Source organism: Bos indicus, chromosome 10 (genome assembly GCF_029378745.1).
Source record: "Bos indicus isolate NIAB-ARS_2022 breed Sahiwal x Tharparkar chromosome 10, NIAB-ARS_B.indTharparkar_mat_pri_1.0, whole genome shotgun sequence".
NCBI lineage: Eukaryota > Metazoa > Chordata > Mammalia > Artiodactyla > Bovidae > Bos > Bos indicus.
The window spans coordinates 75,952,104-75,973,443 of NC_091769.1; the positions used below are offsets into that span (position 1 = coordinate 75,952,104).

A 21,340-nucleotide genomic window follows, 5' to 3' on the forward strand; every position below is an offset into this window, starting at 1 on the left:
GAAGATAGAAAGATAGAACATGGCCAGCATGTCAGAGCCCCAGGTTCTTCTCCCAGTCTCTGCTCTCCTTCCCTTTAGATAACCACTACTTTGATCTTTATCATTGGTTAGTTTACCATTTTAAACACAATATAAAGGGAATTATAACTGAATTCTTTTGCATACACTATATAATACTCTTCTGTATCTGATTCATTTTCTTTAACATCACGTCTGTGAGATTCATCCTCTTAGCGTCTTTCCTTTTCATTGCTGTGTATGAATATACCAGTGCGTGAATATTCTAGAACCTATTTACCATTCTGCTGTTGATGCACATTTCTTTTGTTGCTAGTTTTAAGCTGTTACAAATAAAGCTGCTAAGAACGTTCTTGTATATGCCATTTGGTGCCTTTGGTGGCCTCATTTCTGTTGCATATTTATCTAGGACTGTTAACTGCTAAGCTGTAGGGCATATGATCTCTAGCTTCAGTAGATCACTGCCCAACAGTTTTTTGAACTTTTTCTGATTTGCACTGTTATCATAGTTTGAGAATTCTTTGTGCCAATTCTCACTAATCAGTTCAGTTCAGTTCAGTTCAGTCTCTCAGTCGTGTCCAGCTCTTTGCAACCCCATGAATCACAGCATGCCAGGCCTCCATGTCCATGATCAACTCCCAGAGTTCACCCAAACTCATGTCCATTGAGTCGGTGGTGCCATCCAGCTATTCATTCTCTGTTGTCCCCTTCTCCTCCTGCCCCCAATCCCTCCTAGCATCAGAGTCTTTTCCAGTGAGTCAGCTCTTCACATGAGGTGGCCAAAGTACTGGAGTTTCAGCTTCAGCATCAGTTCTTCCAATGAATACCCAGGACTGATCTCCTTTAGGATGGACTGATTGGATCTCCTTGCAGTCCAAGGGACTCTCAAGGGTCTTCTCCAACACCGAAGTTCAAAAGCATCAATTCTTCAGCGCTCAGCCTTCTTCACAGTCCAACTCTCACATCCATACATGACCACTGGAAAAACCATAGCCTTGACTAGATGGACCTTTGTTGGCAAAGTAATGTCTCTGCTTTTCAATATGCTATCTAGGTTGGTCATAACTTTCCTTCCAAGGAGTAAGCATCTTTTAATTTCATGGCTGCAGTCACCATCTGCAGTGATTTTGGAGCCCAAAAAAATAAAGTCTGACACTTTCCACTGTTTCCCCATCTATTTCCCATGAAGCAATGGGACCAGATGCCATGATCTTAGTTTTCTGAATGTTGAGCTTTAAGCAAACTTTTTTACTCTCTCACTTTCATCAAGAGGCTTTTGAGTTCCTCTTCACTTTCTGCCATAAGGGTGGTGTCATCTGCATATCTGAGGGTATTGATATTTCTCCCGGCAATCTTGATTCCAGCTTGTGTTTCTTCCAGCCCAGCGTTTCTCATGATGTACTCTGCATGTAAGTTAAATAAGCAGGGTGACAATATACAGCCTTGACATACTCCTTTCCTATTTGGAACCATTCTCACTAATACTTGACATTAAAAAAAAACATTTATTTTAGGTATTCTGCTATGTGTAATGATTTATAGAAGTTTTAAAATATATTCTGGATCTAAGTCCTTTGTTGGGTATATATATAAATTGCAAATATCTTCTCTGACTCTGTGACTTGCCTTTTCAATCCTTTAATTAACAGACATTCATATTTTTAATGTAGTTCAAATTTATCAGCTTCTTTTGTTTTCTGGTGGCTAGTACTTTTTATGTCTTTTAAAGAATTCTTGCCCATTGCCAATATCATGGAGATATTCTCTTACTTTCTAGAATAGTTCTTTCCAGTAGAACTTTCTGCAATAATGGGAATGTTCTATACTTGTACTGTACAGAATAATAGATACTAGCAACCTATGGCTATTGAACTCTTAAAGTGTTGCTAATATGTCTGAGAAATTAAATTTAAAAATTAAATAGTCACATGTGGCTAGTGGCTATCATATTGGACAGCACATCTCTAAAAGCTTAATTATTTCACATGTTACATTGAGATCTGCAGTCTTTCAGGAATGAATTGGTTTGTCTGTATACCGGAAACTAATACAACATTGTAAATCAAATATACTTCAATACAGAGTTAAAAAGGAGAATAAATTGATTTGTGTGAATATGTTATGTTAAAGCAATCAAGATTTACTTTTTCCATATGGCTATCCAGTTGACCCAACACTAATTTTTTTTTTCCCCTTGCTTTACTGAGAACTTGACTTGAGTTAGGGATTACCAAGGACATTGATAAGCATTAAAAATCTTAACTTACAGAAACTGACACTTTTTGCAGGGGAATGAACAAATATCACATTTTCCCAATAATTAGGATATATAAGGAAGAAAAAAATGTTTCTTTACATAAGGGTCTTGAAAGATACTAAACACATCTAGTATAATTACTAGGCAACTTTAAAGCAATTGTGTGCAGAATAACTTTCTCATTTCCAGAACACTTTTTGTCTTCTGTTTGCTGTGATAGCAAGTGTCTGCACTTCCTGTGCTTTTCTCTTTTTTTTCAATTGGAGGAAAATTGCTTTGCATGTGTTGGTTTCTGCTGTACAACATCATGAATCAGTCATAAGTATACATATACCCCTCCTTCTTGAGCCTCCCTCCCTCCCAGCCCTCTAGGTCATCACAGAGCACCGAGCTGAGCTCCCTGTGCTATACAGCAGCTTTCTGCAGCTATCTGTTTTACACGTGGTGGTGTATATATTGTCAGTGCTACTCTCCCAGTTCATCCAACCCTCCCCTTTCTCCCGCTTCACGTGTCCACGTGTCCAACATTAATTGAAGAGACCTTCATTTTCCTACTACGCTATAGTATCACCTTCATAAATCAAGTAGTCATGTAGGTATGGCTCCATTTTCAGATTGTTCTGTCCCATTATTTATCCTTGTACCAAGTCTATACTAGATTAATTTCTTTAGCTGTACAGTCAGTCTTGATATCTGATAGTGTGCTGTCCTACTTGTTTATCAAGATTACCTTGGCTTCTCTGCTCTTTGTATCTCCATATAATATTTTTTTTATTGAGATGTAATTGAGATATACCATTGGGTAAGCTTATTGTTAATTTACACACACAACCTACTGGAATTTTAATGAGGATTGATTAAAGTATAAAATCATTTGGAAAAAGTTGACATCTCTTAAATAATGCATCTTTTAATCCAAGAATATAATATTTTCATTTTTGTTCTGTTCAAAAGATTTAAAATTTTTCATTATGATTTCTCATTTGACTGATGGGTTCTATAACAATCTATGACTTAATTTCTAAATATTTGAAGTTTATTTTTTATATCTTCATTAAGTTCTAGTTTAATTTCAGTATGGTCAGAAAATATAATCTGAATTATTTCAGTCCTTCAAAATTTCTATGGCTGGCTTTATGGCTCAGCATGTCAATTTTGGTAAATAGTCTATATTTACATAAATATATTTATATAAATACACATGCACTGGGTCCTATTTTAGGTGCAAGGCAGTTTGCAAACCAGATCAGGTTTGTTCATTGTGTTGGTCACACCTACTATTAATGGTTATTTGGGAAATCTGAAATTATTGGAAAAAAGTGTACATCTTTCAATAACACAGCTGTTTCTAGATTTGTCTTTTAACATTTTCTGTAGGTATTATCATATTGCCATCCAAGAAATCTGAATCAATTTATGTGTTTCCAGCAATATATGAATATTCATTACTGTTATCTTTTAAAAACTTTTGCCTGCGTTACGAGTGAAAACACTGTCTTCTTGCTGTATACAATTAGATTTCTGAAATGATCAATGAGGTTATTTTTAATATATGTAAGAGGGATTTTTTTCTCTCTTGAAACTTAACATCTCCATGTGTTTGATTATTTTTTCCTATATGTATATTTGTTTTTTAATTGTTTATAATCAAGGGTACATTTTAATTGACCCAGTCTCTCCAGAAATTTTCTTGACTAGCTCAAGTAAGCTCAGTTGAGTTTTGATTGACATATGTTGAGCACCAGTGTAGTGCTCTGTAAGCATGGTGGGGGTGGTGAATAGATGCCTGCCTTCAGTAGTCCACTGAAAGAAAACCAAAGTGTAGCCCCGGATGCCAAATGGCATTGTTCAGGGACTTGTGCGGTGCTCATTTTACCACAAGTAAACTGTTACCGTTAAATGATACTTTTTAGATCTTGTTTTGGCTGAAGGTTTTGTCTCAGTGCTGCTAACTTATGATTCCGTACACATTAACAATGATTATGTCTTCCTTAGATTGAGGAGCTTGCCCGGACTCTTCCTGGCAATTACAGTCAGCCTTCCCTGGACAGTGTGAGTGCAGTTGACTCCTCTCCTACCTCAAGTCCTCCAGCCAAGAAATGCTCCAAAGTCCAAGAAAGATGGCGGATGTCTGCAAAGAAGGCTCTTCTCCAGTGGGCTCAGGAGCAGTGTGCCTCGTAAGTAGCTTGCTGTGACCAGGGGAGACACACAGGGTAGCTGTACCCACCAACATAACCTTACTGACCTCCAGGTCTGAAAATCTGGCCAAATAGGTGTGACAGCTACCTGAAAACTTCCCTGTCAGAAGAAGAAAATGCTCACTCTCTCCTTCTCGCATTGAATTTTTCACATGTAGATGTCTGCGAGCTCAGCCACTCTTGGTTTTAAAGACCAGAAGGTGGTATCACCTGAGTAACTTATCTCACTCCCATGCCCATGTATAGGTGGCCCGTTATGGTATACAAATAAAGTAGTCTTCAAATATCCTTTTCGTTAGGCACAATTCCCTTATGCATCTGGAAGGTGGATTTAGATTTTAAAAAGTTTTACCATGCTGGGAGTTCTTTAAAAGTCAAGACTGTTTTAGTTGACTGTGTATTCTCTTAATTTTAGCCTTATATGTGTTCACGGTATAGTTGACAATAAAGTTAGGAAGGACTTACGGTTGAAAATGTCAGGGGTAGGAAGAGGATTTCCTTTATCTGAGGTGATCATGGAGTGCCTTTCTGAGGAGACCGTTGAGCTGAGACCTGAAGAGATGGCTTGAAGTATATGAAGATTGGGGAGAGTGTCCAGGCAGAAGGATTAAAAGGGCTATCGAGAAACAGGAATGAGGCTGGTGTTGCTATGTGTTGGAAGGTGGAGATGCTGAAAAATAGCCTCTGAACTGAAAAGGAACTTTTAAGACTGAGGAACGAAGTGGGCAACTCCATAAAGTGCAATTATGAAGTTTATTGTGGGTCATTTACAGGCAGGATCAGGCAGACAGGGATCCAGAGGCACTCCGTGCCCCTAAAAGGGGTACAGGGGGATTTAAAGGGGCCAAAGCTAAAAAACAGAATCAATTACGAAGAGAGAGGTATGTCTGCACCAACAGGAACCAGGGGTTTTTTGCTCTCCCTGGGGGTCTTGACCATTAACCATCTGTGTCAGCAAAAGGCATTCTTCCGGTTTTCATATCAGATGAAGGCAAGAGAAAAAGTTGATGGGGAACTTACCTGGCTTGGGCATATTCCTCGTGAGCAGGCCAAGCCCGGTCATGCAGAGAGAAGAGGGGATGGGACTAGCAGGCCTAAGCTGAAGCTGACAAAATGGAGTCAGTGTGGTCCGGCCACACTGCAGCATTGTAAGAAAGGAGAGATAGAAAGACGGGAGAGGTCAGGAGGAGCCAAAGCTTGTAAGGCCTTGTGGGCCAGAGTGAGCGATGTTATTCTAAATATAATACAAACTATGATGTTTTTTTCCGAATAGTTTTTTATTGTGATAAAATATACATAGCAAAATTTACCACTTTAACAATTTTTAAGGGTACAGTTCAGTGACATTAAGTACATTCACAGTTGTGTAACCATCACTGCTAACTGTCTGCAGAACTTTTTTCATCTTGTGAAACGAAAGCTCTGTAACTGTTTAACACCTCCCAACCCCACCTTCCCTTCAGCCTCTGGCCACCAGAGGTCTACTTTCTTTATCAGTGAATTTCATTCTGCAAGTTTCCTTATATGAGTGGAATCATGTAGCAGTTTTCCTTCTGTGACTGGCTTATTTCATTCAGCATCATATCCCTAAGTTTCCTCCATGTTATAGCATGTGTCAGAATTTTGTTACTTTTTGGACTAAATATTTCATTTTATGAACATGCTACATTTTGTTTATTCATTCATTCATAATCCATTCTAAGCAGAAGAGTGACAAAGGCAGTCATCTATCCAGTGAACTATTGACCATTGACTTGGCACAAAATATTGTTTAATTTTTTCCAATGAGAAATAAAATTATTTCTTCCAGTGAAAAGAACTTAATGGTTCATAGAGATCCAAACAGTCAAGCCAACAGATTGTTGAATGAAGAGCATTAAATTTGAGTATCACTGTCATGTGAAGGACTTTTAAAGACAGATTTCAGGCCCACTTCCAGAGTATGATTCAGGTAGACCTGGGGTTGGGCCTGAGAATTTCTACCTGCAGTCCAAGTGAAGCTATTACTGCTGGGCCAGGGGCCACACTTTGAGAACCAATATTTTGTAGTGTCGTGAGCCTTATCAAACTTGACATTTTACTTTAATTTGATCTTATGATTAAAATAAAATACTTTTCTAGATTGACTGACATAATTTGATTTGCTGAAATTTAAGTCCTGATGAATAGATTAGAGGTACTTTGGTATAGTCTTTTAAATAGTATTTTTAATGTTTTTATTCTTTTGTGACAGGTATGAATCTGTCAATGTGACAGATTTTAAGTCAAGCTGGAGAAATGGGATGGCTTTCCTGGCTGTCATTCATGCCTTGCGACCAGACCTGATTGACATGAAGAGTGTGAAGCATAGATCCAACAGAGACAATCTGAAAGAGGCCTTCAGAATTGCAGAACAAGAATTAAAAATCCCCAAAATGCTGGAACCAGAAGGTAAAGAAGCTTCTTTCTTTTTGAAACAATGTCCAGTGTGAAGAGGATTTGAAAATAGTATCCACATATGAGCAAACATAACAGCGTGATATTTAAGTCCTGGAGGGTTTAACTTTAAACTCTTTTAAATTTCATGAAATTAAGAATTTCTACCAATTACTTAGACTTAGTACTTGCAGGGATGATGTCATAGCTGAAAGCCAATGATGCTGTTTTGTGGAATAATGTGAGTCTTTGTCTTAATTTTCTTTTATTGTGTTCTGTATTGTGGCCTCCTTGATTTGATAATTCTTTTCTAAAATTTCTCAAGTAAGATATTACTTTGAGTTGTCTAGGTGGCTCAGATGGTAAAGAGTCTGCCTGCATTGGGAGAAACCAGGGTTCAATCCCTGGGTCGGAAAGATCCCCTGGAGAAGAGCATGGCAACGCACTCCAGTACTCTTGCCTGGAGAATCCCATGGACGGTGGAGCCTGGTGGGCTACAGTCCATGGGGTCACAGAGTCAGAGATGGCTGAGCGAATGACACTCTTCACTTGAGTTGTCTGTTGTCTCTGTACCTCCCTTTTCCTGTTCCCTTTCCTAGTTAAAGCTGGACCTCTGTGAGGACAGAAGCTACTTTCCGTCTCTTCCTCTGTGGCGGGTCCAGCTTTGCCGTTGACTGTGCTCAGTTTTGTTGGATGGTTAACAACAGTAGCAAAATCCCAAATACTGGCTATACTCAAAGAGATAATTATCAGGTTATATTTAACTTCATGAAACTAAGATTTAAAAAATTCACTTCTGGAAAAGCACTGTACTTTGGATTGCATCGTTTCCCAATGTGCGTGCTAAGTTCCTTCAGTTGTGTCTGACTGTTTGTGGTCCTGTGGACGTAGCCCACCAGGCTCCTCTGTCCATGGGATTCTCCAGGCAAGAATACTGGACTGGATTGCCATGCCCTCCTCCAGGGGATCTTCTTGACCTAGGGATCAAACCTTATGTCTCCTGCATTGGCAGGAGGGTTCTTTCCCACCAGCGCCACCTGGGAAGCCCCTTCATAATGTATCCAAAGCTTATTTATTTATTTATTAAAACAAACAAAAAAACAAAGCACCAGTAAGGTCATAAAAATGGCATGTGGTGAGAGTTACAATGAACTAACAGGTCAAGAGGTACAAATTCTAGTCTTGGCTCAACAACAGGGGTGTGTACGTCAGTGTTTAATATTAGGCTCTCTGAAACAGGTATGTACGTGTGTATGTGTGTGTATGTGTTATATACACACATGTTTAAAGGATGTGTAGCACAATTTACAAATAAAAATATATGATGCACTTTATTAGAACTTCCATATAGCCCCCAGATGCCTATGATGATTTTTGCCAAACTCTTATATCCATCTGTAGCCAGCCTCTGGTTGCAGTTGCTGAACCGGTACAGTTCTGACATCAGTGTGGGTGGGTAACTTCCTTTGCATTAATGAGTAAGTGCAACAGCAAAGAGGCATGTCAGAACTTCACTTGTTCTTCAGTGATGTGAATAAATTATTGCTGAAAGAATACTGGAAAAGTTTGAGTTTTATTATAGTCACAGTTTGACAGCTATAGACAGGACATACTTTTAAGATTAACCTGCATTATTAACAATTTCTCCATCTCTTTCTTAGCACTCAGAAAGTGTTAGTCTCTCAGTCATGTCTAACTCTTTGTGATCCCATGGACTGTAGCCTACCAGGTTCCACTGTCCATGGAATTCTCCAGGCAAGAATATTGAAGTGGGTAGCCATTCCCTTTTCCAGGGGATTTTCCCAGCCTAGGGATTGAACCTGAGTCTCTCTCATTGCAGGCAGGTTCTTTACCATCTGAGTCACCAGGATAGCCCTCTTAGCACTCAAGGAAACAGCAAATCAAGCCCACATTTGCTGATTTTCTGTGGTATAAATCTTGCCTCCAATGTGAAGTCATTGAACACATTGGGAAAAGATGCACAGTAGTATATCATTGCATGTTATTTCTATCTTACAGATACTATAAGCATAGTCCCAGGCGTGTAGATAAGTAAACTGCAAAGAAATAGTTGAGTACTGATGAGTTTTGAGTATTTATTACCCTTGTTTTATTATAATTTATGTAATTGTACATTTATCTAATTTAATTTTTAATGCTGTGTTTAACAACTGACTTATGGAACTGCTGAAAATTTAACGATCAGCTCTCTCAGGCTGATATAAGCACATCACTGACTGAGTTGACTATGTCTTTGTCACTTAACCTTTCTGGTTTTCAATAGCCTTATTAGGATATATTCACATGCCATGTGGTGTACCCATTTGACTCTACAATTGAATGGTTTTTAGTATATTCACAAAATTTGCAACCATCATTACAATCAAATTTAGAACATTTTCGGCACCCCCTAAATAAACCCAGGGAGCCCATTAGTAGTCCCTTGCCATTTCCCGCAACCTCCCAACCCTGTCAACCCTGCCTCCCCTCCACTCATAGCCCTAGGCAACCACTAATCTACTTTCTGTCCCTGTAGATTTGCCAGTTTTGGAAATTTCACATGAATGGAATCATACAAATACCTGGCCTTTTGTGGCTGGCTTTCTATATTTTATTTTGCTGACAAAGCAAGAGAATTTGGGGGGGAAGTTTGCCTGGGTGGGGAGCAGCTGGATAAGGAACCCAGGAGAACTGCTCTGTGACTGACTTCTTTAAATTAAGCATAATGTTCAAAGTTCACCCGTAATATGTTGCAACATTTATTGATACTTCATTTATTTTTAATTTTTGATATACTTTATTTTTAGGAACAGTTTTAGATATACAGGAAAATTGGGAAGGTAGTACAATAAGTTCCTGTATACTGGACACTGTTTTCCCTATTGTTAATATCTTAGTGCAGTACACTAGTTACAATTAATGAGTCAATATTGTTATGTTATAATAAAGGCAGTACTCTGTTCACCTTTTCTTAGTCATCCCCCAACGCCTTGTTTCTCTTCAGGATCCTGTCAGGATACATTACATCTAGTCATCATATCTCCTTGAGCTCCTCTTGACTGTGATGATTTCTCAGACCTTTTTCTGTTTTGTTTTTGATAACTTGATGGCTTTGAGGATTACTGTTCAGGTATTTTGCTGGATGCCTCTCTACTGGAATTTGTGTTATGCTTCTTCTCAGACTGTCAGCTCGACAGCACTGTTGATGTTGACCTTGATCTCCTGTCTGAGGTAGTAGTTGTGAGTTTTCTCCACTGTGAAATTACTCTTTGTTTCCCCTATCCCATACTCTCCTCTCTGAAGGGAAATCACCAGGCACAGCCCACGCTCAGGAGAGCTATGCTCACTCTCCTTGAGGGCAGGTTGGCTACATAAATTATTTGGAATTCTGCACAGGAGATTTGCCTATTCTTCTCCATTTATGTACTTATCCAACTATTTATGTCACTGTAGACTCAGTACTACTTTATTCTATTGCTCTAATTAGAAAAAATTCCATTCATGGGCAGTTCCTTACTCTGGCACTACGAGATGCTCCAGGCTCATCTTCTGTACTTCCTACTGTAGTCCTGGGTCAGTCATTCCTCCAAGGAGCCCTGGTTCCTTTTATTGGAGAATGGTATTGGAAACCAAGGTCTGGGTGCTGCGTATGCTCACTGCTACTGATTCTTACTTTTTTGAAACTTAGTTGTTTTTGTAGAAGTTAAATTAGGTGATATTCCTAAGTTAGGCTAATGGTTCCATATTTCTATAATGTTAGGTTTGTTATTAGTCTGATTTCTTGTTGCTTGTTAATAATCCTTCTTATTTGACCTTCACCCATCTTCTTGTTTTTTCTCCCCTCCTTTATTTTTCTTACTTCTTTTTGTTTTTTAATCTTTTGTCCTCCCTAATTGACTTTTCATTATCTTTTAAAAATTTCTTCATTTTCCCCCATGCTTTGCTTTATTTCCTATTTCTGTTTTTTAACTGCTCCTCTCCTTGTGTTTGCTAAACCTTTATTACTAGTGTTAACTATTTTCTCTAGTCTAGTATGTGAAAATAACCATGCAACTAGAGGAATAAACAATTTAATCAAAACAAATTTCCACTGTATAAATGATTTCCTATAATTCGTTTTATATAGTTTAAATAATAGGTCAAAAATGTGAAGTACATCATGATTATTTATGCAGACCAAATACCAAAGTCATATTTGAATAAGGGAATTATCTTTTGAGACAATCTTGTTAATACTTTTATTCACTATGCATTCCTTCTTATCCAGTAAAAATATTTTAAAGTATCCAGTTAAGGTGATATAATTATTTTATGTATCTCTTGATATTTATATTTTTTCCAATAAAAGATAAAATAACTCTTAGGGATCCTTTCTTTATTGAAACCCCACTCCTACCTTTTTATTGATTCTTTTTGTGTGCTTACTGTCTTTACGTTTATTATTTGGATATAGATTAGTTTCACTTCTTCTCTCAGCTGACTTAAAGCACTCACTGGGAAACATGTTTCCTAAAGCATGCATAATTTGTTGTATTTGTTTGTTTTTCTCCTAACTGCAAGCTCGTTGAGGGGCAAATAATGTCTTAAGGCATCTAGCATCTACTCAGGAGTCTAGCATCTACTTGCTGAATGGAGGGATGAGACAGTCCCTATGAGCAAAGTCTGAGCCTTACATGTCATGCTTGTGACCTGCATTTGTTGACTGTCCGCAAATATTTTTAAATTGAGTTTAATGGAATTAATAAACATAGATTTCCTTGTCAATATCTTCACTGGACATAGCTAAAGACATCCCCAAATCATGTGTTCATTTTACCTGTAACGTACTGCAATCTTTTCTTTTGATTTTGCAAATTACTTAATTTATTATAGGCCTGGAGATGTTCTGCCCTTTAATTAATTTATAATATTTTAAATTTGTGTAAATCAGCATTTTCCAAATTTATTTCACCATGGACAATTTCAGTACAATGCAAAGACTGGCCCATAGACGGCTCTCAGTAAATGTATTTGTTCCATGAATGAATGAATAAAATCTTGTGGATGTTTTGAACAGATCTTCTATACAGCATATACTCTTTGAGATTCTTTAGGTACAAGTGCAGAGACCAGTGTGTCAGGAGTGAATTCCGTTTGCTCTATATTCTTAGACTCCTGGAGGAGTTTCTGCATTGAATCACCAGAAAGAGGAAGGCTATCCTTTTCCTTTCCACCCTCCCTGACTACTTATGTCCTTGTACACACAACATGCACAGTGACTTTTTTATTATTAGGAAACCAAGGCTGTGCATGTACTCCTGCCAGGATTCAACCCAGCTCCTTCTGACTCCAGATCTAAACTCTTAACTACTGCATAGTCTTGGAGCAAGGGTGAGTGTGCAGAGATTGCATGATTGGTTGACTGCTTTGATTCATTTCATGTTCATTTCAATACTGTTCTTGAGTATTACAGTAAATCACACCTGAGGCTGATCGGTGTATTTTGCAGACGTGGATGTTGTTAATCCTGATGAAAAGTCGATCATGACCTATGTGGCACAGTTTCTGCAGTATTCAAAGAAGGCACCTGGGTCTGGAGATGAAGCCCAGGTATGTCCTTATAAGTACAAACCAAGCTCATTTTTGTTGTACCCTACTAATGGTTTAATTGTTAGCATAGAGGCATAATTTGCACACAGATCTTAACTGTACAGTTCAGTGAGCTTTGACAAATGCATACACCATATGTCATACTTTAATCATGACGTAAAACATTTCTGTTACCCAGATGTTTCACTGTGCCTCTCTGTCCCTACTCCTCTACCCTAAGCAACCAGCACTCCAGTTTCTTTCACTGTAGATTAGTTTTGCTTATTTTTTTTTAAAGTTAAAAGCAGTAATTTATTAAACTTTGCTGAATTACCTAAGACAACATTTAGATAGGTACTATATAGGACAACTTATAGCAGGCTTTAAAAACAGTTTAGAGATATCAGACTTTTCTCTGTTGTAATTTTTAGCAGCTTTATTGAGATACAGTTCACATACCATAAAATTAAATCATTTAAAATGTACAGTTCAGTGGTTTTAGTATGTTTACAAAGTTGTGCACCATCATCACGGTCTAATTTTAGCATATTTCCAGTTTACCTGTTCTTTAGCTTCGTATCAATGGAATCATTGTGTTCCACTCTTAATCCTTGTTTGTTGAGACACTCTTGAATTTCCATCAGATTTTTACAGTTTTTTCCTTTGACTTTCAGTTAGTTACACAAAGTATTGTGAGTGGAAATTTCATAAAAATCAGAGCTGAAAGTAAACAACCTGTTTCTTTATGGATAAACGAGTGCTGTGAATTTAGTAAAATGTTTTTCAATATTATTTTTAAATGTAAACTACTTCCTCAGACATGTAAGCATGCAGTCGTATTACTGCATTTTGTCTGACGAATTTAGGACTATGTGTTCCCAACTGTTATGTTTGAGGCACCAAGCCAGATTGTTGCTGACTCTGGAGGAGAGACTCAAGCTGAGACTTGGGCTTATAATGTACTTCATTTATTTCTGACCTGCTGAGGAACTTCTTTTTTCTAATTAATTTTCTTATTAAAAACTAAAATTAAAAATTCAACTGTCCATGAAATCAGATCCAAAAATATATAGAAACACTCTTCCTTAGTAGGAAGGAAAAAGGAAATGAAGGTTAAAGGAAAAAGTAAACGAAGTAAGATGTAATTTCTTTGGCTTTATTCCCCAGCAGTAAACTTTGCTTCTAAATGTGTGCAAGTTTACCACCTAAACGAGAATCTAAATGTTGCTCATTTCCATAGGATAGCTTAACCAAAGCCTTTAGTAGTGTTATTTGTAGCATCTTTAAATTGTTCAAGATATGTTTTGATGTCATTTATTTAGTAGATGTAAACATTTCTTGAGTTACCCATGTTTGGGTTTATTGGAAAGCAGAATTCTGAAATGCCTGTTATAAATGAATAATTTAGAATAACATTCTCTAAAATTGAAGAATGATGGAAGTGAATGAGCCAAAAGCTAAGAGCTTGATTGCCCTGTTCTTTTAGCACGTTCTGTTCAGATTCTAGTTTCAGTCCATTTTAAAATTTAAGGTGCTACATGAGCAAAATCCTTCTTTGACACAAGTGAGTCACTGGTGTGTAGTGATTACATTATTTCACCGCTGTTTGAAGTTGTTAATTTTGTTGTTAAAAAAATCAGTCTATTTAGGATAGACTTTTAAATGTGTGTGTATGGGTGTGTGTGAATTACAGGGAAAGGTGAAAGATGCTATGGTCTGGTTAGCTCTACAAGAGAAGAAGGTACAGAAAATGCTAACGGATTCAGAAAATGAGACCTACTGTAAAACGTATGAAGTAAGTATGACTTTAAACAGCAATTTTTTTGTGGTTTACTCTTAGGGAAGAGTAGGATGTTTTTAGAAAAAAAATCTTTCGGAGCTAATTATTTAAATACCAAATGAACTCCCAAGTTTTAATGCTGAGTTCTAGGGACAGAGCTTCTGGGAAATCTTGTTAAAGTACAGGTTCTAAATTAGTAGTTCTGGGATGGCGCCTTAGACTTTGCATTTCTCACAAGTTCCTAGATGGTGCTGATTCTACTAATCCTTAGAGAACTTTGAGTAGTAAGGTTTCAGTGTGGAAATTGCAAACTGGTCTCTTGACCCCACCACCTTTTTTATGAATACACTGTTATTGAATATATTATATTATAATATACATTGTATATGAGCCATGCCCATTAAAGTATGGTTTGTGACCTCATTCTCATCGCATTGTTGAATAGTAACAGCAGAGACCATATGGCCCAGGACACAAAGATGAAGATGTTTGCTATCTTGCCTGTTACACTACACGTTTTCCAATCCCTGGTCTAGAGCAGAAATATGCTTTTCAGAAAGAATTTGAAAGAAAAAAAGATTAGGAAATCAGAAATGGAGCCATCCTGGAAGTACAGTGCAGGGTTTCAGCCAGCATGTCCTTTGGGGAGTAATAACAACTGATATTATCACCATATATTGAACATTTGCTACATATCAGGCACCTTGCTGATAAGCATTTTACATGTTATAACATCTTGCAGAGTATGGTATTGTTATTTCAGTTTTACAGATGAAGATAAGACTTAGGAGGACCCAGGGATTTATCTAAAGTTACATAGATACTATGAGGTAGAGGTGGGATTTGAATGAAGTCTAGCTTTAAAGCTGTAGCTCTCTTGGTGTCCTGATGCTTCTCCAGGGTAAGCAGTTATTCCCTCTGCATCTTGAAGGAGACTTAACAGGAGCCAATGTGAAGGTCCACAGGTCTATTTCTCAGAACCCAGTGTGCTCCCCACCTGGTCACCATCCTAAAAAGGAAACTCTCATGGGTCTACCCAGCATGAGCACCTCTAGGTCTTTATCCCCACATTGGTTAAGGGAGGGAATTGGATGAATCCAGTCCAGCCTTTCTGTGGGTTGTGTGACTTGCTGGCCTCCCCTTTCTTTTTGGTTTGGAGCCACCACCAAAGGAAGGGATCTCATCTTCCTTCTGTCTGAACTGCGTGGGCTTCTTGTGCTTCTTGCCTCTGAGCTCTGCCCTTAGAGTTTTTTCGACAAGGCGCTCAGTGTCCACAGAAAGTATCTTGCTCTCTCTTTGATTTACTAAAGTACCACAGATTCAGGCTTCCTAAATGAAAGACTATGTGAGGTTATTTTTAGAAAGAATTTAATTATCCCTCAGTTTGAACACAAAATTTAATTAGAAACATGGCCAAAGTTTATGGGTAATCTTTTGAATAGTATTTATGCAGTTGTTGACTCAAATACCAGTATTTCACACAAATACATGCCAAGAAAAGATTTATTTATTAAGTTTTTGAGGGCAAAGACACAGTATTTTCTTTTTTCTTTCTTTTTATTTATTTATTTATTTTTAAAATTATTATTATTATTATTTTTTACTTTACAATATTGTATTGGTTTTGCCATACATCAACATGCATCCACCACGGGTATACACGTGTTCCCATCCTGAACCCCCTTCCCACCTCCCTCCCCATACCATCCCTCTGGGTCATCCCAGTGCACCAGCCCCAAGCTTCCTGTATCCTGCATCGAACCTGGACTGGCGATTCATTTCTTATATGATATTATACAAGTTTTAATGCCATTCTCCCAAATCATCCCCCCCACTCCCACAGAGTCCAAAAGACAGTATTTTCTAAAATTCGTATAAAATGACTTGGGAAGAATTGACTGAAGCTCAGTAAATCATGGACACTTCAAAAACCATTTATACTTGACTGCTGTCATTTAATTCTTATTTCCACTCATTCTTATTTTGTTGTGAACACATATTTAGGGAGGAGAAACTTACGTTTTTCATGGGTTATTACGACTTGTCCTCTAGAGCTGAGTGCCCTTGCTGCCTTACTCCAGTAGAGGCAAAAGCTGTGACTTATGTCACTATAAGGGTGCCCAGATCGTGAGGGTGCACTGAAGAAAGAAAATGGATTGGTGAGAGGATCCTAGATTTAGGGAATTTTCGTTTTTTCTAAGTAAAAAATTTAAATATAATCTACAGCTATAGACCTTCAAATAGCAAATTACATTTTATAAGCTGGTTTAAACATTTGTCTTTATTCTTCTAATTGTAGAGCCTGCTGTCCTTTCTGGAGTCATTCAACAAAGAAAAAGAACGCTTTTTGGATGTCCTGACAATAAAAAGGAATGTAGATGACCTGAATAAAGATCAGTTGCAGTTGAGAGAAGCCTGGGATGGTCTCAACTACCAGGTTACTGCGTTACATTGATTAGAACATTTTTGTGGGGCAGCTCGTTTGTTGGACCAGAGCTTGAGACTTCCATGAGGAATTCTGTAAGAGACAGGGTAGATGCTTCAACAGAAAGTTGTGAGAATGTTACTACATTTTCTCCATTATCTCGTTTGAGTAGTGGTTGATATGAATAGGAACTTATAACATTCTCTTGAGAGAAATTGTAGGCTTATCCAAAGTTTTTGTATCTGCCATCAGTTCTTGCAATCGGAATCCTTATTCTACCAGTATTGACCTGCAGCCTCCTCTCTGCTTTGGGACAGGACCATGTGTCAATATCAATAGATGCTTCAAGTGGGTAGGGACAGACCCAGAGAGAAAGTGTAGTGATAAATGTGTGTCTGGATATATCTGTATGATTTCAGTCATTTAAAATTTATTGACTCATGTGTTATGGTATATACCATATGGTATATATGGAAGAACATGTATTCTGTAGTCATCTGATATAGCATTCTGTAAATATCAGCTAGGACAAGGTGGTTGGTAGTATTCAGATTGTCTATGCCTTGACTGTCCTTTTGTCTAGACATTCATTCTACCAATTTCTGAGAGAGGATTATTAAAATCTGTAGCAATCCTTCCTTTAATTTAGTCAAATTTTGTGTCATGTATTTTAAGACTTTGTTATTAAGTATGTACATTTATGACTGTTATGTCTTCCTGAATCAACACTTTTACCACTATGAAATATTACTGTTTATCTCTGGTAAGACTATTTTTCTAGATGTCTACTTAATCTGATATCAGTATCATCATTGCATTCTTCCTATGCTGACTGTATGCCACATCTTTTTCCTTCATTTATTTTCAACCTATTTGAGTCTTTCTATTTAAAGGGCATCTCATAGATAGCATATAATTGGATCTTGCTTCATTATCCACTCTGACAACATCTGCTTTTTCACTCAAGTGTTTACACAATATTTAATGTAATTATTGATATACTTCAGTGTAGGTTTATCATCTTATGCTTTTTTATGTTTGTGTACATGCTAAGTTGCTTCAGTCATATCCAGTTCTTTGTGACCCCATCAACTGCAGCTGGCCAGGCTCCCCTATCCATGCAATTCTCTAAGCAAGAATACTGGAGTGGGTTGCCATGCCCTTTTCCAGGGATCTTCCTGACCCAGAGATTGAACCTGTGTCTCTTACATCTCCTGCATTGGCAGGTGGGTTCTTTACCACTAACTAGTGCCACCTGGGAAGCCCTTTTTTAATGTTTATCCCCTCTGTTTTTTGGGAGGGCTTCCCTGGTGGCTCAGATGGTAAAGAATATGCCTGCAATGCAGGAGACCTGGGTTCAGTCCCTCCTCCAAGATCCCCTGGAGGAGGGCATGGCAGCCCACTCCAGTATTCTTGCCTGAAGAATCCCACAGACTGAGGAACCTGGTGGGCTACAGTCCATGAGGTCGCAAAGAGTCAGACATGACTGAGCGACTAAGTACACACACCTCTGTTTTCGGTATCTCTATTCTTTATTTTCTTGCCTTGTTTTAGATTATGTTAATTTTTAACATATTAAATCCCATTTTAATTTAGCTATTGGCTTTTTAACTCTACCTCATATTGTATTTTTACTGTGATTACAATATACATTATAAAATTTTTGCCATCTACTTAAAAGTTGTAAACTTCTAAGTTGTACAACTTCTTACAACATGTAGAAGTCTTGCAATCAAATCTCTCACTTTTTATGACTGGTTGCTTTATATATAAATATATGTATGACACACACATATGTTTTATAGTTCCCAAGACCATGTTATAAATTTTTGTTCAAAACAGTCATGTGTTTTAAATAAATTAAGGGGAAAATCAGTTTTTCATATTTATATAACTATTTACATTTCCATTGTTCTTTGCTCTTTCCTAGAGATTTGAGTTTCTGAACTCACTTCTTTTCAGCTCGAAAACTTCTTTTAACTTACCTTGTATTGCAGGTCTTCTTTTTTTATTTTGGCTTCCCTGGTCTTTATTGCAGTGTACAAGCTCTTCATTGCAGCATGCAGACTTCTCTCTAGTTGTAGTGCCTGGGGGATTCCCTTGTTGTGGTGCAAAGGCTCAGTTGCTCAATGGCATGTGGGATCTTAGTTCCCCATCAGGGACTGAACTCATGTCTGTTGCATTGGAAGGTGGATTCTTAACCACTGGGACCACCAGCAAAGTCCTGTCTTCATTCTTTCTAAACAGTTTTGTTGAGGTATGATTTATATGCCATAGAATCTGCTCATCTTAAATGGCTAATTGACTTTTAGTGAATTTACAGAGTTACAACAGATTATGCATCACAAATACTCTTTGGCCCTGAAAAACTTTGCCAATCCCTGCTCAAGACTCTTGACCACCTGGAGTGACAGCCTGTTTTCAGAATACATTTATCACACCGTCTGTGAAATGTGTTCAACACTAGCTCAGTGGCTTAAAAAGAGCCACACTTTCTGAGTCCCTAATTTTGAAGGACCAGTGCAGCTCCAGAAATCTTCCCATAAAGTGGCAGTGCTCCTTGTGTTATCAGCTCCTGTTCTGATCACAGCTCTGACAACTCTGATCCTTGTGAAGGGCAGGAACTCTGTTACAAATCCTCAACAAGACAGGAGAGGAAGAAGATGCTGTCTGTATAGTTCAGGCTGTTCCAGGCCACTGAGATCTGGCCTCATTTTGCTGCCTATGATTTGGAAAAATCACCCAAAATAATGAGGAAAAATCATTAAAAGAACTATTTTACAAAAGTAAGTGCTACAAATTGATGCTAGCTTGAAAATCCAATCCTTAGGCAGACTGCCACTCATTTTTTTGGTGTTACATAATGAAACTTAGTAATTTTAAAGTTATCATATGTATAACAGTGAATACCATCCAGTTTCTGGTTCAATTGGTTGAGGACACAGATATCTCAAAGTATCTTGATAAATGGTTTCATTTTAAGCCTGTATAGGAAATAGCCACATTGTGTTATTTTGACCTGACAAGATCTTATATAAATTTTCATTCAAATTCAAAAGTAATTTCCAACACTGAGAAAGAAAGCATAGAACTAGTTTTCTATGTTAAGAGTGGAAGGAGAATGAAAGACAAATATTGCCTTCTATCGTTCCTCTTCCTACTGCTGCATAGCGTACAGCTCACAGTCAGAAAACTCACATTTGTCTTCTTTCAAAGCATATACGGAATTCAACCCTGTGCTCTGTGACAACCTAGAGGGGTGGGAGGAGGGACAGAAGTTCAAGAGGAAGGGGACATACATATACCCAAGGCAGATTCATGTTGATCTATGGCAGAAGCCAACACAACATTGTAAAGCAATTATCCTCCAATTAAAAATAAACAAACATACAGCTTTCTTTCAGTTGCGAAAAGAATAATAGCTGAGTTAGAGGTATCATTCTTAGCTCATCTTTTGCTCAGTTGTTTGCCAGTTTTCTGTTTATTTTGGGGGAAATGCTAATAATAATAAATCACACATATACATATATAATAAAAGTACATCCTAGCTTCTTTATATTAAAATTCATAATAATGAGAATCTCTTTTTCATTTTTTTCCACCTGGAGGCTTCACGGCATATAATTAATGATTTAGGATTGTAAAGCTGTCTTTTGCTACATGTGTTTTGAGAAAATAAACTTGCATAACATCCCTTATATGCAGAATCTTTATTTAAAAAGTCAAACTTAGAAGTTCCCTGATGGCTTAGTGGTTAGGATTCTGGGCTTGCATTGCTGTGGCCTGGGTTCAATTCCTGGAAACTGAGATCTTGCAAGCAGCATGACGAGGCCAAGAAAAGAAAATGAAAGTCATAGGAACAGAGAATAGAAAAGTGGTTGTCCAGGACTGAGGTGGTAGGAAACAGGGAGAAGTTGGTTAAAGGGTACTTTCAGCTATAAGATGATTCAGGTCTGAAGAGATAATGTAAAACTTGGTGACTATAGCTTAACACTGTATTATATCACTGAAATTTGCTAAGGGAGTAAAACGTAAATGTTCTTGCCAAAAGAGATAAATATGTGAAATGATGAATGTTAATTAACTAGATGGTGAGACTCCTTTTACAATGTAAATGTATATCAAATCACCATCATGTACACTTTAAATATCTTACAGTGTTATCAGTTATACCTCAATAATGTTAAAAAAAAAAAAAAGCAAACCAAAATGCAGAAAATTCCATGCTTCTAGTTTATGAATAGTGCCATTTGACTGCCTTAAAAGAGCCTAGCTTTGTTCTCATTTTACATCTTTGTATTTGCGTTGTGGATTTAATGGTTTTTTTTTTTTTAATACTTGCCTTGTATATAGTGGGCAACCAATAAATGTTTTTCAATGAGTTAATTATGAATTAAAGAACCCTATTCTTAAAAAGTAACCTAATTTTTGCCTATTCTTACCTATAAAAGCAACTTAACTCTAAGAATACTGACAATTTATTTAGTAGAACTGTGATAAAAGAGAGAGTAGAAATTTAAAACTTATGCTTTCATCATCAATGTGGGGTCCTCCCCAGCCCTTTGCTCTGTTATACTGCTGACCACCCTTTACTATGGGCTTCCCTGGTGGCTCAAATGGTGAAGAATCTGGCTGCAATGCAGGAGACTCAGGTTCGATCCCTGGGTCAGGAAGATCCC

General features: G+C 37.5%; 1 protein-coding gene across 9 annotated transcripts in view; it reads left to right on the forward strand.

Annotated features, from left to right (window-relative positions):
• The window catches only part of SYNE2 (spectrin repeat containing nuclear envelope protein 2), a 325,236-nt gene that overhangs the window by 83,044 nt on the left and 220,852 nt on the right, over nucleotides 1–21,340 (forward strand). For all 9 annotated transcript variants that reach the window (XM_070796701.1, XM_070796700.1, XM_019969038.2 and 6 more), the window contains 5 exons: nucleotides 4,271–4,452; nucleotides 6,707–6,903; nucleotides 12,377–12,477; nucleotides 14,150–14,251; nucleotides 16,536–16,673. In XM_070796701.1, coding sequence (XP_070652802.1) covers nucleotides 4,271–4,452; nucleotides 6,707–6,903; nucleotides 12,377–12,477; nucleotides 14,150–14,251; nucleotides 16,536–16,673 — 720 coding nt within the window. The remainder of the gene's footprint in view (nucleotides 1–4,270; nucleotides 4,453–6,706; nucleotides 6,904–12,376; nucleotides 12,478–14,149; nucleotides 14,252–16,535; nucleotides 16,674–21,340) is intronic.